Source organism: Podarcis bocagei (assembly GCF_964188305.1).
Source record: "Podarcis bocagei genome assembly, chromosome: 1".
In the NCBI taxonomy this organism is placed as follows: Eukaryota; Metazoa; Chordata; class Lepidosauria; order Squamata; family Lacertidae; genus Podarcis; species Podarcis bocagei.
The window spans coordinates 16,263,530-16,291,040 of NC_138125.1; the positions used below are offsets into that span (position 1 = coordinate 16,263,530).

General features: G+C 43.4%; 1 protein-coding gene across 2 annotated transcripts in view; it reads right to left on the reverse strand.

The window, feature by feature from the left end:
• Positions 1 to 4,787: 4,787 nt before the first annotated feature.
• The window catches only part of RCOR1 (REST corepressor 1), a 140,216-nt gene continuing 117,492 nt past the window's right edge, over positions 4,788 to 27,511 (reverse strand). The window contains exons 8-12 of one of the 2 annotated variants that reach the window (XM_081193266.1): positions 23,139 to 23,336; positions 18,953 to 19,030; positions 16,496 to 16,553; positions 13,192 to 13,421; positions 4,788 to 11,179 (exon numbers count right to left, since the gene is read on the reverse strand). In XM_081193266.1, coding sequence (XP_081049392.1) covers positions 11,138 to 11,179; positions 13,192 to 13,421; positions 16,496 to 16,553; positions 18,953 to 19,030; positions 23,139 to 23,336 — 606 coding nt within the window. In that variant the 3' untranslated portion in view covers positions 4,788 to 11,137. Of the gene's footprint in view, positions 11,180 to 13,191; positions 13,422 to 16,495; positions 16,554 to 18,952; positions 19,031 to 23,138; positions 23,352 to 27,511 lie in introns of both variants that reach the window. The other variant, XM_081193265.1, reaches the window with a different exon arrangement.

Here is a 27,511-nt window from a genome sequence, read left to right on the forward strand (position 1 = left end):
GGAGCACAAGCAGCAGCTCAGATCTGGGAGGAAGCAACAAAGATGTCCCAACAAGTTGCCATGCCATGCCTGGGACAGGTAGAGACATGGCTGCCCACCTGGTTGTGTATTTGCAAGGGAAAGCAGACTTTGGCTCTACTTCCCATTAACTGATGGATCGTAAAGACAAAGCCCAGTTGGATTGGCTGAGTGTAGTTCTGTAAAGTCCCAATTTGGGGACCTCGAAGTCCCTAGCCACCTGGCATCATTGTGCTATCAGGTGACAGACAGGTAGGCAGCCACGCTGATCCTGATAAGGATCGGGCCCGCAGAGCCAGAAAAGGTCCCCCACTGCTGTTCTATGTGAAAAGCATAGGCCCCTGCCAATTTCACCAACTACTCTTAAGCACTACAGCTCATGCGCAATAGTCAAAACATAACTGCTCATCAGCTTTTAACGCATTTAAGGAGACAAAAGTACAACTCAGTGCCTGGGCACTGTGATTATTCCCGTCACAAAGGGAGCAAGCCAATGCTCTCGTTAGCAATACTATGCTAAGAGAGAGAGGGGAAAAGACAAATGAAAAGGATGTTTCAGTGAACCATAGCTTTATGTTGAAAAGATTGTCCCCTCTTTCAACACAACCAGACTTTTGTTTGTGCAAAGAAGACGGATCTACAGGAGTGCTTGTAACCTACTTGGTAAATTGTGTTAACAGAAAATAAATAGGCACTCCCATGAAACTTTGCTAATTGCCTCTTAATGTGCCAAACACAGGTCTCCATTCATGCAGCCATTGTTTTGCTCTGTTTCCGCTGTGGATCCACTGGGCTTTGCCCTAGAAAAGGAACAAAACCAGGTATGCTCACCTCAAGTTTACTGGGTTGACATTGGCTCAGTAGAGGATGCAGTTCCTTTGTTGAAATGAGTCAGTTCTACAGTGTTATTTACTTATTAGTATTATTAATAATATTAGGTGGCATAAAACAAGGTTTTATTCATTGAGCAGTAGACCCATGGAAATTACTAGACCTACATTATTAATTTCAATAGGTCTTTTTTGGAGAAAAACTTAATAGAGCATCACCCATTAACACCACTGTTCTTAATTTGAAGTATTGTCTACTCTTCATCAAGGAACGCGGGTGGCACAGAGCCTAGGACTTGCCGATCAGGTCGGCGGTTCAAATCCCCGTGACGGAGTGAGCTCCCGTTGCTCAGTCCCAGCTCCTGCCAACCTAGCAGTCAGCCTGTAGTAGCCCATAATCTGATACCCTAATTTCTTAAATGGTCTGAAAATGGGACGTTTCAATGGTTTAAATCAAATGCTTCTATGTTTGCAGACGCAATGCTAAATTTGTGAATTAAAAGTGCAAGTTTGCAGCCTGCAGGGTACAAGACTGGATCTCGTATAGAGAGCTGAAGGACGATGAGCAATTAAATAGTCCCGAGATGGTATGTGTGATGTTGTTGGGGCCAGTAATGGTGTTGTCCGGGTGTATGTGGCAGCAAAGTTGGCATCTGGGTTTATTGCAGGCTCTGGTGCCAGTGTCCGTGTTAAGTCTGGTTGTAGTATTATTGTGGGTTAGGAGTTGTTTAAGATTGGGTGGCTGTCTGTAGGCAATGAAAGGTCTATTTAAATAGTCTCGGGACTATTTAATTGCTCATCGTCTAACATTGTGTATGCCATCAAATGCCAACAGTGTCCTTCAGCTCTCTATATTGGACAAACAGGCCAAACCTTACGCCAAAGAATAAACGGACATAAATCTGACATCAAGAATCACAAAACAGAGAAACCAGTAGGAGAACACTTCAATCTCCCAGGACATTCTATACAAGATCTCAAAGTAGCTGTTTTACTACAAAGGAATTTCAGAAATAGACTGGAAAGAGAAGCTGCTGAATTGCAACTCATTACCAAACTTAAAACAATGGAGAGACCTGGTCTGAACAGAGACATTGGATTCTTATCTCATTATACATGACTAAACCATTTCTCACCTTCCCACCCCTTGCCTTTTCCTGTAAGACCTATTACAGTCGTTAAGAGTCGTCAACAGGCTCATCAGGCTCATCTCAGCTATCTGCCAATCTCCGATTCCCACCACCCTTCTGAGTAATACCCCTCCCCACCTTCTCTATATATAGAAGGATCTGGCAACTTCTGTTTCAGTGTATCTGAAGAAGTGTGCATGCACACGAAAGCTTATACCAAGAACTAATTTAGTTGGTCTTTAAGGTGCTACAGGAAGGAATTTTTTTATTTTTTTGGCAAGGAAGGAAAATCACTTCCCAGTGGCAAAGCTGTCATTTCTGTAGGATGCATCTTCTGTAAGTGTTGACCTAAAATAAGAAATAATAGTCTATATGTTACAACCATAATGAGCCCCTGCGAGACTGAATGAACTGTGCGACTGTCCTAATGTATATTGACAGCATAATCTGAGGGATTACGGTGGAACTGTAGCCTTGCTAAAATTTATTGGATAAATAACAGAGAGATTTTTTTAAAGGATTATTGGATACAGCATTACTCTTCAGCCCAAGAGTGATCTTTCCTGGTTATCCAAAACACTCACGAGAGAATCAAGAGCTTGCTTGGAATATTCTGACAATTGAGAGAACATCCTTGTTTTAACTAATGCAGAAGTGTGTTGCCGTCTGGAATAGAGATAGCAGCTTAGGAGGACATGGTGTGTATTATTGAAGTGAAATGTCTTACACATATGAGGAGGTGAATGGGAATAAAGACTTTAATGACATTTAATGACCTCTCTTTTAAATCAGAACTAGTGAAGGCGGTGAAGGTCCTGTGTGAGTGTCTGGAGGCGGTTGGAGGATGGATGGCGGCTAACAGATTGAGGTTGAATCCTGACAAGACAGAAGTACTGTTTTTGGGGGACAGGAGGCGGGCAGGTGTGGAGGATTCCCTGGTCCTGAATGGGGTAACTGTGCCCCTGAAGGACCAGGTGCGCAGCCTGGGAGTCATTTTGGACTCACAGCTGTCCATGGAGGCACAGGTCAAATCTGTATCCAGGGCAGCTGTTTACCAGCTCCATCTGGTACGTAGGCTGAGACCCTTTCTGCCTGCAGACTGTCTCACCAGAGTGGTGCATGCTCTGGTTATCTCCCGCTTGGACTACTGCAATGCGCTCTACGTGAGGCTACCTTTGAAGGTGACCCGGAAACAACAACTAATCCAGAATGCGGCAGCTAGACTGGTGACTGGGAGCGGCCGCCGAGACCATATAACACCGGTCTTGAAAGACCTGCATTGGCTCCCAGTATGTTTCCGAGCACAATTCAAAGTGTTGGTGCTGACCTTAAAAGCCCTAAACGGCCTCGGTCCAGTATATCTGAAGGAGCGTCTCCACCATCGTTCTGCCCACTGAGATCCAGCGCCGAGGGCCTTCTGGCGGTTCCCTCACTGCAAGAGGCCAAGTTACAGGGAACCAGGCAGAGGGCCTTCTCGGTAGTGGCGCCCACCCTGTGGAACGCCCTCCCATCAGATGTCAAAGCGATAAACAACTACCTGACATTCAGAAGACATCTTAAGGCAGCCCTGTTCAGGGAAGTTTTTAATATGTGACATTTTAGTGTATTTTTCATCTTTGTTGGAAGCCGCCCAGAGTGGCTGGGGAAACCCAGCCAGATGGGCGGGGTACAAATAATAAATTATTATTATTATTATTATTATTAAAGCCTATTTGGGGGTTTTGTTTTGTTTTGAAGGAAGACATTGAAACAGGATTATGTTCCGCTACGTCTTGAAAAGAAGAGGTGCTGGCAGCCTCACTTAGCCCAAGAGTTCTCTCAGGCCAATGATGGTTCTGTCAGGAGCGATTAGTGTGTGCATTCCCTGGCGTGGGTTTCCTCACTTCTGGCTTCTCCCTGGACCCACAGCTCTTTCTTATATGGTCCGAGGAAAGAGAAGACCAAGGCTGTGTACACACTTCCGTCACTGGTTTGGGAAGTGCTGTGCAACCAGGTCCTGCTATCCAAACGCTCATTATACAAAAAATTCACCGGTCCAAATACGAGGAATTTGTACCCAAACCTCACTAGACACACCGCAGATTCAGATATCCAAACAGCTGAACCTGCGTGTAGTACTGTAAACAAATAAGCCGCCTTAAACAAGCCTTGCTTTTTTGTTTTGCGGGTCTGTGGCAGCCCACAGGGAGGGAGGAGGAGAGATTGGGCATATAAAAGAGCATATTTTCCCCTTCCTTGTTTGCCTTTTGTAAGGTTTTAAAGGGTGGTCCTGGTGCTTTATTCCTTATCTTGGAGCCCGAATCCCGTAGTCGGGAACGCAATAGAAATTTCCTCATGGGAATCAATGGAAACCGCAGACTCGCTCTGCAAACACTCACAACACTATTCCCCGAGAACACATTGTGTTTGTCTGGCAGGAGCTGCCTTTACAAATCCCCGTGAGCCAGAATCTGGATCTATCCTGTCTCTCCTTATGAAAAGCAGCCTCAATCCAAAGTAAGAAGAATGGCTTAGCTGCACTATAAGCAGGTACTGTGTACACAGCCTAAGTATGGGAGAAATAGAAGTTGCATATTGATTACAAGAAGGGACTTATTAGGAAAGAAGAGGTCTGCTTGTTTTGGTTTGGCTGTTAAGGACAGGCCATAATAATCTCGGTCACCTCAAGTGTTGGCTGCTGATACCTGCAACAGGCCTGTGTCTCTCACAGAGTGAGGCGCCAATCACGCCGGACAAGCAATCAATTCTCAAGTCCTATCCATTTTGGAATGATGAGGCTTTTAAGCACACAGTACATCACATCAATGGCTTGAGTTTTGTTTTTTGTTTTTTTAATTTCATGTCAGCAAACATTGGAAATAATAGAAAAATGAACTGTGCAGAGTTTCAGAAAAGAATCACAAGTTCCCCTCCCTGCCATAATTCCTCTTACAGTAAAATGATAATTCAAGGGGTAGGGGAGGAAAAACTATTATTTTCAGTGGCTAAGCAGTTTTATAATTCTATGACCATTCATCACAGTTAAGTGTACTAAATAATGCGCAAGGAGGGAAAGAAACAGGCAACAAAAGAGAGAGAGAGATGAATATTACTTACAACAGCATTATCAATACATACTTTAAAAAAAACCCTACCCCTGATGCATAATTGTATCACTTCAAAGGCTAATACAGAATTTTATTATATTTGCAAACTTAACCTTAATCATCAGAAAGTCCGGAGGGGGGGATTGACCTTGTAAGCGGTCTATGAGAATTTAACAAAATTGATAAAATCTACATAATGGAATAACTATACACTCCAGTATAAATTTAAATTTGAGGAGAATATGAATGTAAACACTCATTAATATACAACATGCCCAGACATATACTGACCTTCTCTCTTCAGAACTGTCGCTTTCGCTGCTAATTGTGCTTTGCTGCCCACAGAGGCAGCTATCCAACAGGTGCTGCTTCTGTTTCAGGGATGCTTGCAAGGAAAGGATTCCAGCTCAAGCACCAATGAAACGAACAGAGGCTATGCATCATCATCAACATTGCAAGTGGGATGTGCCCAGAGACACACACCCAAAAAAGCTGCATTTTTTTCAGGGAGTAGCCGAAGGGGGCTCAGGGTATTCTAGGGCATTGCACAAGATGGCTCGGTTTTGACAAGCTAAAAACACAGACTACAGCTAATTGAAACTCATAAAAACAGGGACACTGGTTTTTTGTTTTTGTTTTTACCTTGTTCAAGTTTTTAAAATGTCCCAAGAGGATTAAACTTTGCCATTTTAAAACGGAAACTTCCAAAATTAGTAAAGCCTTTTACACTCTTCTACACTGAAAGGAAATCAGGTTATTTAAAAGCAATGCTTGGATCATATCTGGTACACAACATGCAGTGTGTGAGAGAATCTAAACGAAAGCGAAGAGTTAAATGACAACAGACATATTTTAGCCGGGCCGTAAATAGTAACAAAACTGCTGGCTAGGATGGCGATTTGAGGATAGATCCCTCCTCTTTTCCTCAAAAAAGTTGTAAAATACTTGCTACCATTTTTACCCAACTTCAAGATGCACACAACAGCCAATGTCATTTCTGAAACTCAAGCGAGCCTTATATTTTTTTTCCTTTTATTCTTCTCAAATGGCATCCGTTCCCTGGCCTACCAATGCCACATGACAAACTACTTCACATGGGATTAAGCTTCTGAGAAAAACAGCAACCCCATACATCAATCCCCGCCAGGAGGCCACTGCAAACACCATGCATGGGACTCAGCGACTCATCTATCAGAACGTTTGAACACGGTGTTGTCTGGCATTGGAACAGAGATCATGCTGTTTGGAATTCCTGGTACATCTCTGCAGTGGGCCACTTGGGGCTGTGGAACAGGAGGGCAAAATTATCACCTCCAGGATCGAGGATGGGCGCCATCTGTTCTCTGGTCCTACCTGACCATTCTGGGAGCTGCGTGGAGGAGACCCCTGACTTCCTGGGCAGTATTGCAAAGCAGGTTGCCAGACAACGCGCCAAGTACTAGACTAGAGGCAGAGCCTGACCTTCTGCTCCATCTTCCCTCCATGCATATGCTGACTACATGGAGTGGAAGAGCAGTTAAAATGGCCAGTCATCTTGCCCCTCAATCTGTCTTCAGCAGAATGTATGAAAGGGGCGTCTATACACAGACGGCTTCTATCCGGACGATCAAAGAGCCTGGCTATGCAATGTCCCTACTCACACTGAAGACTCCATAGATCTGTGCCTGAGCATAAGCCCTTTTGCACACATTCTGCCAACCCCTGGAAAACAGGGATGGGGGAGGAGCTGCATGAAGGTCAGGGATCGGGGCCAAGGGCTACAATTCCCTCCCTCCTCAACACACAGATGCGTTTCAAAGGGGGAATCTGCAAAAAAACAACAACACAAAACGAAATAAATCCCTGAAATATGTACGAGGGCAACCCTTATGGCTGCTTTGCCAGTTGTAGCTGCTGCTGAGCATATGATTGTACAACATTTCCCTAAGCTGTGTTAAGTTCAACATACAACGTCTCTTGAAAATATCTCGTCTTCCCTTGGCTCTAGATTAAAGAGTTCGATCGCCATGTTTCAGACCAGTTAGGATACAATATTCAAATAAACAAGGCATCCTGATGGATAAGCAGAGCAGGTTGGAAAGAAATGGGGAGAAAAATGTACTGGCATATTACACAACTATACCTAAAAATTAAATAGAACAAACATAAAATTATGGCGCATGTGTACATTTGTTAAGATTTCTAAAACTAAAAGTCTTTTTTTTAATAAAAAGTACCACTTTTTGTCGTAGCGAAGCCGTCGTTGCACAATAACTTATACTTAGAAGGAAACGAAAACTTCCCATCTTCCACAAAATATATATAATTATAACATCCACACTGATAGTTTAAGGAAACAAAATTTAAGCAAATATTACATGTAATGTAGCAATCTTTGTGGACCTTTCTAAATCAGAACGTGGTGCCTCGGAACGTGAATGCTTGAACTGAAAGGTTAAGCTTTTCCATATAGGAGACAAGACTATGAAACAAAGAAAACAACCGAAAGTTAATAATATTTCCCCCGTTTCATACTGGAACAGTTGCAGGTGATATTCAATTAATGGTGGGGAGGGGAATTCAGTGTCATGTTTTATTGTATTCAGGTTTACAATAAGGTAATCATGAAGAGGCAAAGACATGATTTCTCTTCCTGGGATAGGAATGAAGCCAAAACCCGATCTTTTTCTGATAATGTTTGGTAGGCTTGCTGAAGGGAACAGTGAAACAGGCTTGTACTCTGAGTTAAACCACATGATCAGCAGGTCCACTGTCAAGACTGTACCACTTCAGCTGTAGAGGAGAGGTTACTCAACATAAATGCTCCCTAGACACACAATCTTAACATGTTCTGGCCTCACTCTCTGGCATGAAAGTTCTCTACGTGGAAGAGTTTTCAAATCTCTCCCAACCAGCAATCTCAAATGTCCAGCAACATATACATCACATGATCATACCTTTCAGCTCTCCGACAGTATGGACTTGAGGCAGACCGTTCAAACCAACCTGGCTATTATATCCTTTGCTAATTTAATATAAAACATTTACATAGATTTTCTTAAAAAATATAAAATTGCACACTGCCTAGTGCTGTGGCTCGATTTTTAAAAAAGGACAGGCCAGGGTTGTTGTTTTTAAAAATAAATAAATTACTAGGTGGAAATCCAAACCCATAACCTTTTTAATGTAGAACATTGTTAAAACACGCCAATTATTCTTCACCACGTCTCTTGGAAGCAGCTACTTTCTACAAGCTTGCCTGGCAGGGAACAGACTCAATTCAATATGGATAGGTGAGGATTTAAAGAAGGGTAAGAAATGGTTCCCAGAGATCGTAATCTAGATCAGATAGCTCAGGCACAAGGAGGTGTCACTTAGGAGTAAAGGATTTTTGTCATTAGTGTTTTTCAATTTCCCTGTTTCTCAGTAGACTAGCTGGCGTTGTTTTTCAAAAAGCTTTGTTTCTTTATGATTTTTGGTGTTATCTATGTATTCTCCTCTTGTTTTGAACCCTGGATAAGAAAACAAGCAACATTATATATCTCGACTTCTCCAACATTTCACCATCAGGCAGCTGCTATGAAGCAAGTCTTGTTTAAAAGGTGCTTCCAAGTGGCTAGAATTAGTCTTGATCTTGGCTGTTCAGGATCCTCTATGCTAGGGACCGGGGAACCTGTTGCTTGCCACATTTGGCAGGACTACAGTTCCCATCAGCCCTAGCCAGCAAGGTCAGGCATGATGGGAGCTAAGGTCCAACACCATCTGAAGGACCACAAGGTCCTTCATCCCTGCAATCAGGGCAAAATGGGCAGCTGGTTGGGCTATTATTTTCAATGAAATTTGTCTACCAGCCGATTGCAATTCCCTTGTGGTTTCAGCCACTGAAAATTATGATAAAGTGCAGTTCTGCCTTCTCATGCATAGTAGAAGTCCCCAGTTATTATTACTGTTATATTATTATTATATTTTTAAAAAGCTTCAGAGTCACCTAAGTACACCACAATGGTTAAAATGCTTACACTGGCTAATGTATGTCGTAAGGAATAAGCCACCTGTTGTGCTTTAACTGCATATATTTTTAATTATCAAAACAGAAGGGACAGACCCTTCCAAAAATAAGGCGTTTACATTACCTCAGGAAACAAGGGTTATTACTAGAAGACCTGTTCCCCCATATATTTGCAGTGGCGTTTGGTGTACCAAACAGAACGTGTCTTAGGACAGCAAGCTTTGATCGGCAGGTTAGTTCGTAGGCAGGGTTTGTGTGTGTCAACTTTAGAAGGCAGAGGCTAATTTTAAATTCAGCGTGACTACCAGCGAAGGGCGCACATGTACATTTGCAGCTGCTGCCGTAAAAAAGGACATGGTAAGAGAAAAGTATTAAAGATAGCTCTTTTTCCGTCCAACGAGCGGTAGGTTTATTAAACTGCAAATTAATCCCCCCCCTTCGCCCTCAGCGTCTCAAAAAGCCGTGCATATTGAGGTTGCAACTTTATTTGAAATTGATTTCTACGTTAAGGATACTGTGGCAATGAAGTCAACTAAAAACACGCGCACATAAATTAACCCCTGGGCATCCCTGATTAAAATTATTTAATTTTGCATCGTTATTACAGCTAATGAAAATATTTAAGAACTCTACGTCCTACATCTTTCAGCGAAGGGCTCCTTTGGTACCCACGCCGCCTCCATACTGCCGAGTTCAGAAGTCTAAGAAGGAGGAACCTCCAACCTCTCTTCCTCAAGCCAGCTCCATCCCAGCTCCTAGGAAGTGGAACTTGCCACAACGGCCTTTGCCACACAGCTGGGCTCCGCGTGCTGGAAGGAACTAAACGACAGCAGCTTGAAGGAGCTCTTGGGGTGGGAGAAAGGGGACAGGGTGTGTGTGTGTGTGTGTGTGTGTGTGTGTGTGTGTGTGTCCCCTCTGTTCAAACACACATTTTAAAGGACTGAAGCTCTCTATCCTAATTTGCATCGCAATGTCATGGCCAAGCAAGCCATTTGCCAAGCGCAGAGACTGTGCAGCCTCTGTTCACTTCGGTGGGGCGCCAAGTCCCTTCCTTAAGACGACAGAAGTATCAAACAGATGCAGAAGAAGCCCGGAGCGAATGGCAAAGGCTGCTGCTTTTGCCCTAACCCCTTAAGACGGTCAAAGGAACTCAGCTGTGTCAGCATTCGCTGGGAGGTTATAATGAAAGAACACGGGTGTTTGGGTGCGTATACATCGATCGACCAACAGATTGTTCCAAAGCAGGTTATAGGCTGCACATTCCCTTTTGCACTAAGTAAGAAGGTCCATTACGACAATAATAATGACGATAATAGAAATCACAACTAAGAACGGAGTTTTCTTTAAAAATAAAAAGGAGCAGAATACAGCTTCTGCATGTGCGAGGAGGCGGGTGGTCTACTGCTTGCAGCCCTGAAATCCCACCTACTTGCCAGGTCCCCTGACTTCAGAGAAGCCACCAGGCCATCCTAGGACATGCTCAATACATGTTTTTGATGGGAGAGTTCATTCATATATATATATCTATATATGTATGTATATAATTTTTTTTTCAAAAAAGAAAAAGATTTCAAAATGTCACTGTAAGAATAATGATTACACCATAAAGTAAGCTGAAACCACACAAGGCCGTACAGAAATACATACTACTAGGGAGCAAGTTTTAGAAAGGTCCCTGGTTTTAGGGGTCAACCTCTGAGCGTGGGGGGAGCAGGAGGGGGAGGAGAGCTGGCTGGTAAGAGGTTTTTGCATGCCGGCGCGTAGATGGCTCAAGGAGAAGCTAATGCTTTGAAGTTGGGTGCTGTTGAAGGGCAGAGAGCTTGTCCCAGGAACTGCAGAAGAGCAAATGGAGGCAGTATGGAGGAATGAGGAGAAAATTAAGGCAAATGTAGCACAGGAACAGAAGTGTTTTTGCCTTGGTTTGTGATTTGTTCTCTTCTTCTTCTTCTTCTCTCTCTCTCTTTTTGGTAATAGCTGCTTGTCCACGGAGATATGATGGCTGTCTTGAGGTTTTGCTAATACCTGATATCATGGATAACCAACAGTAGTCAAAACATCAACATTGTTCTAGGCTACCTGAGTTTCTCATGATGCGGATGTATATCTGACATCCAAAACAGAAGTTGCCTGGAGGAGGAAAGAGAAGGGAGACACAACATTAAAATCGGACGACTCACACAGAGGTCAGATTTCCAAGCCTCGTATCCTGTCCCCAAGGAATCAAAGGTAGCAGGCACCAAAATGAGGGGGGGGGGGACCCACAGATGGCTGAATTGAGAGCAAGGAGCTGGCAGTTCCCGTCTGCTCCGAGACATCATTCACGGATTTCTCAGTCAATATTCATAAACAAACAGAAAGCTGAAACGTCAAGCTGCATTGCCACTCTTGTCAATGGCACGGCTTTCAGCAGAACATAAGAAGGGAGGGAGATGAGGCAGGAATGTCAACCTCAAAACCCCCTGGGCCCTAGATTTATAAATGTCTATTATGTCTCATGCACAACACTCGAGATATTCCATAATAGAGTCAAAACAAATATAAAAGCCGCACGCACATCAAGCTCACAAAGCAATGAAACAGGGTAGGGGGACAGAAACGATATGAAAAAGTCGAGCACCATCCGAACTCGTTAGAAAGGGGAGCTTTAGAAATTGGGCCTGACACATCAGAGAAACGAAAGTGTTTGGGTGCACTTTCCCAGGAAATCAACATTCCATGGAGGGAACTCATGAGCGAGGCTCCCCACTACTGGGAGGGGAGTCACATGGAGACATGCACCCTCTGAGACATGTGAGTCCTAGGCCACCAAAGGTCTTGGAAGGTCAAAACCAGAACTTGAATTTTGCTTGGAAGTAAATCACATGCTTGTCCAGCTGCCACCATGGCAGGCGAATGCGTCTTGGTTCTCCCTGCTTCTATGACAAAGCAGGCTGCAGTGGGAACCTTCAGGGAAGCCCAACGCAAAGCACATTGCCCAAAAACACAGGTATCACCCAACTGAGGAAGGCACCTCACTCCCACAAGCCGCCATAAGATCTGCCATCATTTGAACAACGCCAAGAATAAACGAATTGATTTTCACTGTTTCTGTCAATAGCAACAACCAGACTTTGGGAACTGACTGCTTTTAACTAAAGGGCTGGTGCTGCGCTGTTTTTGCCATAATTATTTGCATGTTTTAAACAGATTCTATGTGTGTGTATAGTTTTAATTCTATTAATGTTCAATTGTTTCTTAATGATTGTTTCTTCTATGTTTTTAGCGATTCTTCTTTTTATCTGTCAGCTGCGAAGAAGAAGAAGAAGAAGAAGAAGAAGAAGAAGAAGAAGAAGAGGAGGAGGAGGAGGAGGAGGAGTTGCTTGGGCAATCCAGTCAGAAGGGCAGGGTATAAATATCATCCTCACATGTGAGGAGACGCATTACCCCCAAGGGCCTCCACCAGCCACTTTCTTGTCACAGATTTTACAGAAAACTCAACAAAATTTTGACGCGGAGTCACAAAGAAAGTTCTTGGTGGACAGTGCATTTAAATCAGACCTGAGAAAGACAATGATCTTCCATGTACATGCTAGACACCCCCAGGTTAGCCACACACAATCTTTGGAGGCTGCCAACTTTCTATTTTAATCTGTCCCTGTTATAGTTTTATTGTTGCCAAGATAATTTAACTTGTGCTTTCATTTTTTTCTTTTCAAATGCAACCCAATTTGTGGAATAGCAGTTGGAAAGCAGGCTTTAATTCTGCCAGCTCCGTGATGGAAGAAAGGTAGGATTAAAGTCTACAAAATAAAATATAAATAAATAAGATACACGCCGAACCCAGAATGACCTTTTTTCTTTTTCTTTTTTTTGCTATTCTCTGTGCATCCTATGTTAAAAAGTTGCCGCAGAGCAAACTTTTGCTTCGTTTTGCTGGCCTCAAGGCTATCCTTGGCTCCAGTGAATATTTGACGTTCTCCAAACATGTCAAAACCACAGGCAGTTAGCTGATAATATATGACTGGCCAGCTTCCAAATGACACCGCTAAGTAATAATGTTAGCAAAACACCATCCGAAAAGGAGCCAGTTCTGCCAAGGAACTGATTGTCAAGTTTTTGGGAACTAAATCAAGATTGAACTCAAGTTATATCCCTCCTACCTCATCTTCTTCTTCGGAAACTTTAATGGTATTATCTGGCGACTTTACGGGTTTCTGCGTACTAGTTCCGTTCGTCTCTTCTTTGCCATGCTCTGCTTCCCACTCCTGTAGGACTTCGTCTATGTTAAAACGCCGCCGGTAATTTACAAAAAAGTTCTTCACCTGCACCACAGACTTGTTTCCAATCACATCAGAGATTGCCTGAAAATCTCGACCGTATTTCCTGATGGCTAGAGAAAAGGAGAAGAGGTGCTAAGGTTATTATCAGCGCAATAATGGAAGCCTTTAAAGTTTTAATGAATTACTATTATTGCTACAGGGAACCAGGCAGAGGGCCTTCTTGGTAGTGGCGCCCGCCCTGTGGAACGCCCTCCCATCAGATGTCAAAGAGATAAACAACTACCTGACATTTAGAAGACGTCTGAAGGCAGCCCTGTTTAGGGAAGTTTTTAACGTGTGACATTTTAATGTATTTTTAATCTTTGTTGGAAGCCGCCCAGGGTGGCTGGAGAAACCCAGCCAAATGGGCGGGGTAGAAATAATAAATTATTATTATTATTATTATTATTATTATTATTATTATTATTATTATTGACACGTGATGCTTGAATTTGTACTGTTGGGACACTGTGTCCTACGTTACATTACGTTTCTATCCTTCCCATCATCCTCTAAAGTGCTGAGAGCAGTATGCATTCACCCCCATTTCATCCTCTCCACTGGCCCAAGATCACCCAAGTCCAGTATGGTGGGTGGGTGGGTGACTGTGTGCTGGGATTCCTGAATTGCAGGGGGATGGACTAAATGATCCTCAGAGTTCCCCTGCCAACTCTACAACTCTGATTTTATTATCTTTGAAGAGGATCCTGCCCATGGTCACGCCAGGGGGCTATGCTCAAGGAACGGTGGCCTTCTCAATAGCAGCACACTCTGTTTAAAACAGATTTCATAAATATTTTATAGCAAACACTGGAAATATCATAAGGTCAAGCAGGACCCTCCTTATGGAACTCTCTGCGACTGATCTGCATCTTTGAGCTTTCAATTCCGCAAACAACTTAAGGTGCAACTTTTCACCCAGGGTTTTGAGCCCTTTTGATATACATTTTCTGGGTCTTCAGATCTTTTCTGATTATAGGATTTTTATGTGAAGCCGTTCGAAATTTGCACCATGGTATGCAGGTCGTTTCCCCCCCAGTGTGTTTCATTATTTATTCTGTGTTCTTGTATCTATATGACAATTTGTGAACAGCTTTGAGATTTCTTAATGAAGGGTGGGCATATAAACGAAACAATAAACACAAAATAAAAAATTGAAATTGTTCCTGGCCCGACAATACTTAGAGCTGCATTGCATCAAACGCATGACAGGCGCTACTAGGTATGAATGGAACAAATAAAATTCGTCACCATTGTTAGGCAACAGCCCACAAAACTTTAAAAGTCAGAAAAAAGATTTAAGAAATGCAACTAGGACTGCATGCACTCTATATTTTATATATATATATATAAACTGCACAAAGAAAAGCGGATCTATGCAAGCTGTGTGCTTTTTGTTTTATCTCCAATCCCTTTTTGTTTCACTTTTCTATGCCAGCTAATAAGAACCTGTAAAATATCAGTCAAACTTTACTGAAAACAGAAGTAAACAGACCCAAAGCACCACAACCAATACTTGTCCTCTCTGTTCGCCACTGTTGTGGGAGGCGGGTTACGCTGTGGTCCAAGAAAGTGCCTTTTCTGCAGGGGTGTTCTGCTTGAGAAATGCCTTCCCCTTAGAAGTGTGCTTGGCCCCAACACTTTCATCCAGTGTTCGAAACTCCCATCGTTCTAGGCGCATTCTGCGATGGGGAATTTCATCAACCCAAGCAGTTTCTGAGCTCCCGGCGCAGTACTGCGCCTAAGATTTCAGATTAAAGCTGCATAGTGGAAGGAAAGGAAGACCTTTTTCTGACTCCCCACTTCCAGCTACTCTCTGAAAACTGGAGAAGAGACCCTCCTAAGAATATTAGGGGCGTGGGCAGGAGAAGGACTAGACCATGTGAAAAATTAACGTAATATTTCAGCTGCAGTTCATTCCTTTTCAGCTTTGTATTCTTTGTTATTAAAAAAGCGTGCCTGGACATTCCATTGTTGAGCCCATAACCTAGGTTTAAGGTGCCACTTAGCTCCTAGCTAAAAGTCCTTTGAGTGAATGTTCATAATGAATAGTGCTACAAATGTATAGGCCTCCTTTTTTTGCTAGCAAACTCCACCTGTGACTTGCGAAACTGCATTGGGCATCGCTACCTGGGTGGAGCCAGAGCTGAGCTATCACAGAGCAACCTCAACCGTAGATTGCAAACCAGACACCCTCCAAACTACCGTGATGGTTTACAGTAAGTATTATTATTATTATTATTAATAATAATAATAATAATAATAATAATAATAATTTGATTTATATACTGCCCTTTATCAAAAGATCCCAGTGTACAACATTAAACATTTTACGGGGCATCATAAGAAAAAACATAAAAGCACAGTAATAGATAGCATAATAATAAAAACGATCATAATAACTGTCAGTCCCCAACAGGCCACAGGTTACCTAATGGCCAAAGGCCTGGATAAAGGGGAATGTTTTTGCCCAAAGCCTAAAGACATGCAATGATGACACCAGGAGCCTCTTGATAATATTAAGTAGGAAAGTGGATAAATTCTCTCTGGTTTTCTTTTTCTTTTAAAAAATGTTTTTATTAACAAAGGTTTTAGTTAATAAGGGTACATGCAACGGCTCTGTTTTCAATGCATAGAGTCCTTTCTAGAGGCCGGTTACATTCGATGTGAGACACTGCTATATACAAAATACTACTCCAAGACACTAGAAAAATCCCTCCATGCAATCAAAGTCCAAAGGGAGCATGATATAGGCTACGAAATAAACCCCACCCACTGGTTTAAACCACCCTTTAAGCTCATCTCAGCCAAAAGAAGGGAATTCACCTTGAGACTAATTTATAGATGGTACCTAACACCTCGGAAGCTGGCACTGATACACCCAAAACCTCACCTAAATGTTGAAGAAGTTGCACCACTACAGGATAAATTCTTTGTTATCAATGTGGAAGTTCCCCATCACGAAGAAATAGGGTGCCCACCATATATGGCAAACTACAACTCCCATCCTCCCTGATCTTTGATCCTGATGGCTTGGGCTGATGGGAGTTGGGAGTCTCCAGCACATCTGGAGGGCTCCACGTTGACTACCCCGGGGACTGAGAGCCACCCTCCAACGCACAGAAATGGGTTTCTGGCACTATACCTTGTACAGCAAGAAGCTGCTCGTCGGTGGTCCAGCGCGCGTTGCATTTCAGCGTAACCTAAGTGTCACGAGAAAGAAAAGGAATCATTTACTTAGGTAACAGATCTGCTTTCAAACCCTGAGCCTGACAAGTGTACACAAATGAAAAAGTTGAACAAATTGCTTGAGCTGCAAGAGGAAAACAGTCATTTGTTAAACAAAGTCCCCATTATTCCTCTGAGAGGTAAGAAAGAAAGAAAGAATATATTTAGTCAAACGACAGAAGCAATTCATTATCTGAATTAACTGCTGACTGACAACAGGGAAGAAGGAGGGGTTGAAGTGGGCAGGTGATCTAAGCTCAGGGAATCTCTTCCAGCCCAACCTAGAGATTCCAGGCACTGAATCTGGGACCTTCTCCATGCAAGGTCAATGCTCTGCCATTGAGCGATGGTGGCCATACCCAACAAGTTCGCTTCAAACACCACCCCAACAGTGTTTCATGTTAAAACTAGGCTTCTATGAAATTTTATTTATAGCCCTCCCTTCCACCAAGGAGCTTAAGATGGCAGGCGTGATTCAACTCTGCCTTTCATCCTCACAAGAACCCTGGGAAGTGGTTCAGCCAAGAGCTTGTGACTGGTCCATGGTGACTCACTTGAGCTTCAATGTCAGGCCTCTCAATGTTATTATGCCTGCTAGCCTGGCTCCACTCCCTGACCTCACATTTCATTTCACTTTTAATTTGTATACCACCTTTGTGTATGTTACTATACACAAGGCGGTATACAGCAATGAAATGTGCAACAAAGAACACACACATTATAATAATCTGATCCACTACAGAAAGAAAAAATAAAACGGAACTTTGAAATGGAAAGACTTGTATCAAACAAAGTAATATTCAGTGATCTATTAGAATATAATAGTAAAAAACAGAATCAACTCTCAAAACATTAACAGGTAATAATTAAACAGAAGTTCACTCTTAACAATTGCAATAAATAATTTTTAAAAAATTCCTTCCAGTAGCACCTTAGAGACCAACTAAGTTTGTTACTGGTATGAGCTTTTGTGTGCATGCACACTTCTTCAGATACACAGTGCATGCACACAAAAGCTCATACTAATAACAAACTTAGTTGGTCTCTAAGGTGCTATTGAAAGGATTTTTTTTTATTTTGTTTCGACTACGACATACCAACACGGCTACCTACCTACCTGTCAATAATTACTAAACTATGATGAATCAAAATAACTGCAAGTCACAATGTATAAAATACCACAATGCATACAAAACCATGTAGAAGGATCAGATTCAGAAACAAAGCCACACAACCTACAAAATCATTAAAAACAAAACAAAACCCTGAACTCCTTGTCTCATATGAGAAAGTCTCGAGGGGGAGCTGGCTATACTCACGGGGGGCTTCTCCATTCAATCTGGCACCAGGATCGTGACATGGTTTGATCCCAATGTGTTTGAACAAACCATAGTTTAAGCTAACCATAGTTCACGGGAATGTAAGATGAGTCTGTTGGATCAAAGCCAGTGGGCCATCTAGTTCTTACAATAACTAACCAGCGATGCCTGGGGGAAAGCCTGCAAGGGGGATATGAGAACAGCAGCCTGCAATTCCCAGCAAGTGGTGCTCAGAGTCCAGACATAGACCAGAACTCTGGTTACGCAGAAGTGCACATAGATGCTCCTAATGTCTTCTGCATGGCTGCACCGGGAGGAGGAGTGAGAAGGGAGAGCCATGTGAGCCCCAAGGCTGATTCCTGCATTGCTAAAAAGGTGCAGAACCTCCCCCCCCCTATGGAAGCCCTGCATTCTCTCCTGTTAGCCTGCAGGGCGGGAGTAGGCAAGACCAGAGCCAAGAGGAGTGTGGCAATTTCCTCTAATATATACAGTGGTGCCCTGCAAGACGAATGCCTCGCAAGACGGAAAACTCGCTAGACAAAAGAGTTTTCCGTTTTGGAGGTGCTTCGCAAAACGAATCTCCTATGGGTTTGCTTCGCAAGACGACAATGTCTTGCGAGTTCCTGCTGGTTTTTTTTCTCCCCCCCTTTTTTCTAAGCCGCTAAGCAGCTTATCAGCTGATCCGATCAGCAGATAAGCCGCTAAAAGCCGCTAATAGCGCTAATCAGCTAATCCGTCAATGGGCTAGACGAAGAGAATCACAGAACGGATTCTTTTCGTCTTGCGAGGCACCACTGTATATAATATTTGTACGCATTTTTGTTGTTGTTGTTGCTGACTTGCATTCCAAAGTTTGGAGGTGAATTTGAAAGGAAACCTTTGTTTCAATCTGCCTGCTGGTTCAGGAAGTGTGAATTTGGTAAAGACACATCAAAATGAGAACTCATATGAATTTATCACCAGTTAGCGCACATGAAACCAACAGACTTTCAGCACAGCTGCCATCTCACCCACCCCCCTCCTTTGGTTCAAATTCCACTAGGACATAAAGTTACCTCTGGCAGCCGATATTGTTCAACTCCTCCTTCAAGTTTCTCTTTCAGAGCGCTGTTTGTTTGCTTGATATTCTGAATCTGAAAAGAAAAGCTTCGTCTGTCAATAGAGATAACAGAATAAAACATCGCTTGCTTCAGACGGGGTGGGGTGGAGAAGCCCCTGCCAAGCTCTGATCTGCAATTTTCTGAAACGCTTTCTCCTTTCTCTAAAACTTCCTACCTCTCCCCCCCCCCCCCCGGTCAGTGCTGTTTTGAGGACTGCAGCTTCGCTTCAGAGCCAAAGGACTCCAGGGAAGAAATGAGAACTTTTAACTAATTTAAGAGGCAAGCTGGCACAAGATCTAAAAGAAAATACCCTTTTCCAGGGCTTCTTTACACACGCACAAAATCTAAGGGAATTGTTAAGTTTCAGAGGCGCAGGTCAAGAGGATCTCGGAGGCGGTTTGCAGGCCACGGGTCTCAGTAGGAAATAACTGGGAAAGTACGCCTGGCCTTTGAATTACAGAGAGCGTTTGCCCTCAAAGACCTTTTACGCCGAGAGGCAGCTGGTAACAGTTTAATGCTGACATTTAAAAGCAGAGAGTACTTACCTATCCCGCCCTTAAAAACCCCCAACAACACACAGAAAGAGAAAGCAACTTGGTTTTTTAAAAACTAACAACAACCACAACCACCAGATTATAGAACACAGAAGCCCTGCTTTGGAGCCCTACTGAGACTGTCGCTTTCAGTATACTGTAGGGAAACATTAAAGAGATCCTGGAATCAGATACCAGAAGGAAATCATACAGAAACACCCAGGCCTCCCTTTTGCTTCACCCCATCCATCCATCCACCTACCACCCCAAAGAATCTAGCAATTCAGCTGCTGGGAAGCAACTATAGGAGAGGGAAATCCCCATGTCTGACCCATCAGCAATGCTCTTCTTATGCTCTTAAATCTGTGGCATGGCACCTCTGTGCATTTTGCTGAACAGGAGAGGCATGGAGCGGGATGACGGGTTCACTGGCTGCCATGCTCCTCTTAATTCGGGGTGGGGAACCTGTGGCTCTCCAGATACTGTTGGATTCCCAGTTCCCACCCCCTCTAGGCAACTTGTTCAATAGCTAGGAATGAAGGGAGTTGGGAGTCCCAACAAAAGCATCAGCATGGGACCGCCTCTCCTGGTATGCCCCGCGGACGACCTTAAGGTCCACAAATGACAACATTTTGGAGGTCACAGGTTGCAAAGTGGTTAGATTGGTCTCAAATAGGGCCAAGGCCATTTCAGTACTCGCCTCGACTTGGTGGAATGCTCTGTCACAAGAGACTAGGGCCCTGCGGGACTTGACATCTTTCCGCAGGGCCTGCAAGACAAAGCTGTTCCACCTGGCCTTTGGTTTGGACTCAGTCTGACCCTTCTGTTTCCCTCCCCTCATGGTTTTGATCTATGGGCTACTTTTAAAATGAGGCTGCATTTTAAATTGCATTTTAATCTGTATTTTAAATTGGGGTTTCCCCCCCCCCCATTATGTTTTTATTGTAATTTTACTGGTGTTAGCTGCCCTGAGCCCGGCTCTGGCCAGGGAGGGTGGGGTATAAATAAAAGTTATTATTACTATTATTATTATTATTATTATTATTATTATTATTATTACTATTATTATTATTATTATTATTATTATTATTATTCTGCAAAGGGATCAGAGAGAGCAAAAGTGAAGTCAGCGGGGTGCCATTTCTCCCTTTGGTGGGTTCAGTGTTGGCAAGGCCGCACCTGCCAAGTTTTCAACTCCCATCCTTCATTTCTCATTTCTCAGTCCTTCATGAGGCATTCATAATCCATGCGGAGCCTATAAATATTTTGTTCAGCTTTTCAAGAGATTCCATTAAACACCAGGGTTCATTTTTCTTACTTCAACCCTTTTATAGCTGTAGCCAGTGCAGGGAAAATAAAAGCCCGGTGTAATGCAAGATATAAACGTAGTAAAATTAATTAGGAAAAGGGAGTATTTGCTTTACTTGATTTCTATTTGTTTGGGGTGAGGGGTTTATCCCACTTATCTGTGCATGGAACCAAAGCGCCATGAAGTGATTGGTATAAGCAAATGTAGAATGCGGCCAAACAAAAAAGGTTGCATTAACTTCCAGTGCAATTCTGTGCATGTTTACTCACAGGTTCAAGTGTATTTACTCACGGATCAGCACGCATAGGATTGAAGCTTTTGTTCATATTCATAAAGGGCATAAAATATTTGATGCTCTGACCTCTAATTTCTATTATGCTGGAAGTGGATGCTTGGTCAAAGTATAGCCCCTAAATTTTTATTATCAGTAATTAAGAGTGGTGCAACAGGCATAAATCATCCAAATCGGACAACTGATCATTGGTTCAAGAGAAAAGGGAGCAAGGCTACAAGTGTCTATATGAAGAAACATGCTTCTGCATTATTATTATTTTTAATTTAGAAAGTGAGAGAAACCTGCCTTTTAAAAAATATGAATGTTGCTCAGTTAATAATGAGCGCAACCAATCAACACACAGCCTCTTCTATTGCACTGATTGGGAGAAAGGCAATTGGAATTCTGCACCATGGACCAATCAGTACATACTAGGAAAAGTCTGGGAGGAGCTTACATCTCCCTTGGCAACAGTTCACACCAGCCATTAGAGGCGGCCTGGGCCACATTCACACCATAAAGTGGTACCATACTACTTCATACACTCAACGTCTTCCCCCAAAGAATCTTGGGAGTTGTAGTTTGTCAAGGGTGCTGACAGCTGCTGGGAGACCCCTACTCCTCTCCCAGAGCTACAGTTTCCCGAGTTCCCTGTGAAGAGGGACTTGATTGTTAAGCCACTCTGTGAACTATAGGGGGCAAATAGGGGAATCTCCTAGTAACTCCCAGCACCACAAACTACAGCTCCCAGAATTCTTTGGGGGAAGAAGCCATGACTGTTCAAAATGGAATCATAGTGCTTTAAATACGTGGGGTGAATATATGTGGCACTTGAAAGAACAGAACAATGGACAAAGCATATTTGGGGAGCGAGTTGCCCAAGGGTTGCGATCATAAAATCATGGAATCATAGAGTTCGATCATCTGGCCCAACCCCATGCAATGCAGGGAAGCGAACCTACAACCTTGGCATTCTCAGCACCATGATCCAACCAACTGAGCTACTGGGTTATATCAGTTATACAGTGGTGCCTCGCAAGACGAAAAGAATCCGTTCTGTGAGTCTCTTCGTCTAGCGGTTTTTTCGTCTTGCAAAGCAAGCCCATTGACGGATTAGCGGATTAGCGCTATTAGCAGCTTTTAGGCTTAGCAGATAAGCGGCTTAGCGGCTTAGAAAAAGGGGGGGAGGGGGAAAAACCCACAGGAACTCGCAAGACATTTTCATCTTGCGAAGCAAGCCCATAGGAAACTCGTTTTACGAAGCACCTCCAAAACGGAAAACTCTTTCGTCTAGCGAGTTTTCCGTCTTGCGAGGCATTCGTCTTGCGAGGCACCACTGTATTATAACAATTTTCTTTCTTAAAATTGGAAGAAAGCCGTTTTAACATAGGAACCTTGAAGATTTGCAGTACGGCATCAACTAGGCCAAATCTGTCACACAGTTCAGACTAGCTGTAATTTGGAGGGATTTTTTTTGGGGGGGGGTAGAGAAATATCTATTGTATAGGAATGGTATGGGCAGGAAAAACAAGGGCTATCCTAGTTGTATTCCTGGATTTGAGAGTATGGAAGATTGCTATATGAGTAAAAGCTGAAGTTGGGAAGGAAATCAAGTCACCAAGTATGCCAAAAAAAAGAAGTTTTTTTTTTAAAAAATAGTTGGCCGGTACAAAAATGTTCTCCAAACGGAAAAAAAACCCATCCAGAGAATAAAAAAGAGTACAGAAACTGTGATTTATAGAAGTCTATAGTAGCATCTTGGGGGAAGAGACAGGAAGCTGGCAAACGGCACATTGTACCTTGCTGCACTGTAAATAGAAAGCCAAGATGAAATAATTCCATTCTGAAACATGCTGCTCAGCTGACAGCTTGTTAATCAAGTCTCATCCCGATGCAAAACATCTCGTCCGAGCTATGAATCCTCCGGGGAGGCGCAAAATTGAGACCGATGGCAGCTCCTTTCTTAAAATATGTATGGGATGATTAAAAATAAGCCTTGATTTGTCGCAGGGAAAGCGCTCGTACCTGCCGTTTGATGGAGACCAATTCCATATCCAGTTGCCTCAGCAAGGTGGTAGCAGCTGTCGCGTTGGCGGAGACTGCTTCCACATCTTCTTGAGAAAGGAACATTCCTTTGGGAGGTTTCCTCTTGGCTCTGTTCTTAGCTGCCTGGGTACTGTGCTTTTCCTTCTTCACCTGAGGAACTGTTTCCACCAGGGGAACCTGCAAAGTAGAAATCTGCCATACGTTAAGCCGGGATAATACACTTCAAACCATAATCCACACATACAACTGTTTAAGAGGCCTACGAACCTGTAATTTGTCTGATTGTGGTGGCTGATCATTGCAAGGAGTGCAACTGCCACATTACTGGCGCTAGGGCTGAGTGATATCTGGTTTTCAACTTTGTGATATATCACCATCGCAGGAAAAAAAAAAAAGGTAAAGGACCCCTGAGAGTTAAGTCCAGTCGCAGACGACTCTGGGGTTGCGGCACTCATTTCGCTTTCAGGCCAAGGGAGCTGGCGTTTGTCTGCAGACAGTTTGTCCAGGTCATGTGGCCAGCATGACTAAGCCACTTCTGGCACAACGGAACACCGAAACCAGAGCAGCGCATGGAAAGGCAGTTTACCTTTCTGCCGGAGTGGTACCTATTTATCTACTTGCACTTTTTGGCGTGCTTTTGAACTGCTAGGTTGCCAGGAGGATCATGGGGATTCGAACCCCCAACCTTCTAATTGGCAAGCCCAAGAGGCTCGGTGGTTTAGACCACAGTGCCACCCGTGTCCCACAATGTCTCAAATAAGGAAGGAGCTATGTGGAGGCATTGGCTGGCTTTGCAGTTTTTCTTACATTGTGATTTTCACATAGCGCGCACACAAACACATCGTGATTCGCGATATATTGCCAGGTTAAAAATTATGAAACCAGTATCACGATATGAACCTCAAACCGGTTGTGGAAGATGTATAGATATTGTGGAGTTTGGAACTGACAGAGTTAAAACTCCGTGGTGTCCTGTATCTGGGAGGAGCTTGTCGCAGAGAAGTGAGTCAGAGCCTGTGTCGTTGTTCAGACTTGCTTTCGATTCTGCCTGAGACGCAGCTCAGCTGCAGAGAGGCTGTGTGTGTGCTTTTGGAGCACGGGAAAGATGCCGGAAAGTTCTGATGGATTTACTGCTCTGTAAATAAACGCTTCTAGAGATAAGAACCGGTCTGTCTTTGGACTTGATTTATCCCTCATCTCACACGGACGCAGGACCGCTGCTACTCTGCTCCCTGCCAGGTCAGCCTCAAGCCCCAAAGCAGAGCTGCACAGGGGAAGCGCTGACTGGACGCAGGATTAATTTCCCCAAAGATATATCACCCAGCCCTAACTGGCCCCACATGCAGGGACCAGCTTGTACACACCAGCGACTCCATGTGATAGCCCCATATGTGTAATGGGAGAGGCTAGGAACATCGGAAGTTCCCTTATACCAAGTCCGACCAAAATGACCCATCTAGTCTATACCTCAAGGACTGACTCTCTCCCTATGAACCAACCTAGACCCTGAGATCATCCTCCGAGGCCCTTCTTTGTGTGGTGATACGAAAACGGGTCTTCTCTGGGGTGGCTCCCCATTTGTGGAATGCTCTCCCCAGGGAATTTCGCCTGGTGCCTTCACTGCTTACATTTAGGTGCCAGGCAAAACACTGGGCTGATTAACATCTGATATCCTTAAATGTGTTGTGGGAGGGAGGATTGCTCAACTTTATTATGTGTTTTGTGTTTTTTATGTTGCACAGTCATACCTCGGGTTACAGACGGTTCGGGTTTCGCGATTTTGGGTTGCGCACTGTGCCGAACCCGGAAGTACCGGAACAGGTTACTTCTGGGTTTTGGCGCTTGCACATGCGCAGAAGCGCTAAATCACACTTTGCGCATAAGCGCCGAATCACGACCCGCGTGTGCACAGACGCACCGCTGCGGGTGCGAATTCTGAGGGTTGTGAATGTGCTTCCCGCACGGATCACGTTCGCAACCCGAGAGTCCGCTGTATTTTTATGCCCTGAAGTTATAGACTGGCTGGATGGAGAGGAGTGTTAAGAGGAACCGGCTGGGGAACCCCTAGGGGAAGAAGACTCAGAGCCAGGGGACTGGTGGTAGGACGACAATGAGTAGTCAGAAGGAGAAGACGGGGAGGAGGAGGTGTCGGAAGCTGAAGAGGTAACAGGGTTTGGTGAGCAGGAAGATGCTATGGCAGAGAGCGGTTCAGATGTATGGACAATCTTGCCTTGCAGATTGTTTGGGATTAGCAGACCAGCCCGCAGCATGGTGGGGGAAATGTGGACTCCCTGGGAGGAACCACCATCACAGCACTACTGCAGCCACCACGAAGGCTGACATGGTTCTTACGGGTAACAAATTGGAACTCTGGGCCTGCTTGACATACATATGATGGTGACCCCAGTGCTGTTAACCATGCTTGCACTGCATCTGTCAGAACGAGGCTGGCTTCATTAACAATAGCATGTAGATATGCTAAGGCATCTCGTATTTTCCAGGAAGATGTTGTATTTGCATTATTTAGGGAAGAGTGGAACAGGGAATTAGAATGTACAATACGACCCAAACAATGGAAGATTGCTTTGGAATCTAGACAGAATGTTTCTTCTGATTTAAAAATTGGGGGTTTCAGGTAAGCTGGATTCCATAACATCTCTACAAGAAATTGCTGTCAAGCTCAGATATAGGCTGAAAGTGCAATGCAGGAAATGCCTCGTTGAGGCATATAATGTAGGCCAGTGCAGCAAAATACTTGTTTTGCGCTGACGTTGCTGTCTGTATTAATCCTGTATTGGAAAAATCCTTCATATTTGTGGGTGTTCGTGTACTTTTAAATTATTCCCCTGTCGTATGGGGACTAACAACAGGACAACAAAAATGGAATCTGTGAGTCCTTATGGTGACTAAGTGACTTACACTTAAGCCTGGAGGAATAAATACCATCTATTATGTAATGATCTGAAGACCTTAATGCCCTTGGACATTTGGATGGCATATAATGATCTGTATGTGTAAATTAAGATGGATGCATAGATGCTGAGTGTTATTGTGAATGTGAATAGATGATTTGGGTTTTGTTCTGTTGTTGTTGTTTGGTTCCACACACCCCCTTGTGTGCATTTTCTTTTTTTTTTTCTTTCTTTAATAAATTTGCAATTAAAAAAAGGATATGCATTGTATTTTACAGTTGCAAGCAAGGTAAGTGGGTAATAACAAGTTATGAGACTACTTTACAGGGGCTGAGTTGGAATTTATTGCTGGGACAAAGTTGTGATTAACTTGACACGGCTTCCTAGTATGTATTCATTATGTTCAGTATGTATCATGTATTACCTGTTATCATGCATTGTATTGTTCATTATTATGAACTGTAATTTATACAGCTGTTTAAATTTTTGTTATTGTATGGATGTTGTGTTATGCATTTAATATTGGCTTGTATCCAAGGTAGTGCTCAGTCAGTTCTTCCATTAGGGCCAGGTGATCTGTTTTCCCCTCACTGATAGCAAATCACACTAGCAAGTTGGAGTTCACTCTTTATTAGCAAAAACAGGATCCACACAAGGAGCGTCAGGCCTAATGAGGACAGCAACTCATCTCCGGCAGATTGCCTGGGCTGAGTCTTTGCTTTGTTGGAAGCTGCCTTTTGAGGGTTCAGCCCCAAAGGTATTTGTAAAATAAATACCCTTATAGAAGGTTGCTACTGGTTTTACCAGCTGGAGGAAAAGAATCCTGTCCCCGCTCCCCTCAGCACTTTCCAAGTGTGTCACTCAAAGCTACACAACGATTTCCACGCCACTCTTTCCAAAGCTAGGCCACCAATATGTCACTTTAATTCTTTGCCAGAAATAAAAGAAGACCTAGCTTGTTGAGTGGGTGGGAGAGAGAGAGAGAGAGAGAGAGAGAGAGAAGAGTAAAGTTTAAGTTTGAGATGTAATTTCCTGTGTGTCAGCCAGAGGGGAAGAAGCAGAAACTAATTTAAGACAAAACATGAGGGGTCAGATGATTGCAGACTAATCCTTAAAGCTCATTCATTTTTATATGCAGTACCGCAAAGCACTAAGATAAGGATTTTTGCATGGGTATGGAATCTGCCCTGCAAAAGAAAATAAAAGGTCTTCTGGGGACAAGGTAGGCAACAGAAAGAATGCATTTTCAAAACATGAATCTGGGATATTGTTTAGCGTTTCAAAGCACTTGGATTTGCTTGCAGCTCCAGTACAGATTTCTCTCTCTAAAAAACTCATTGTTTTGCTTCTCTCCCAGTCTCTTACGGATAAGGAAGTATACACAGCAGAATGTGAAAGGGTCTTCTAAAATATTTGTGCTACCACCATTACTTCTTCCTT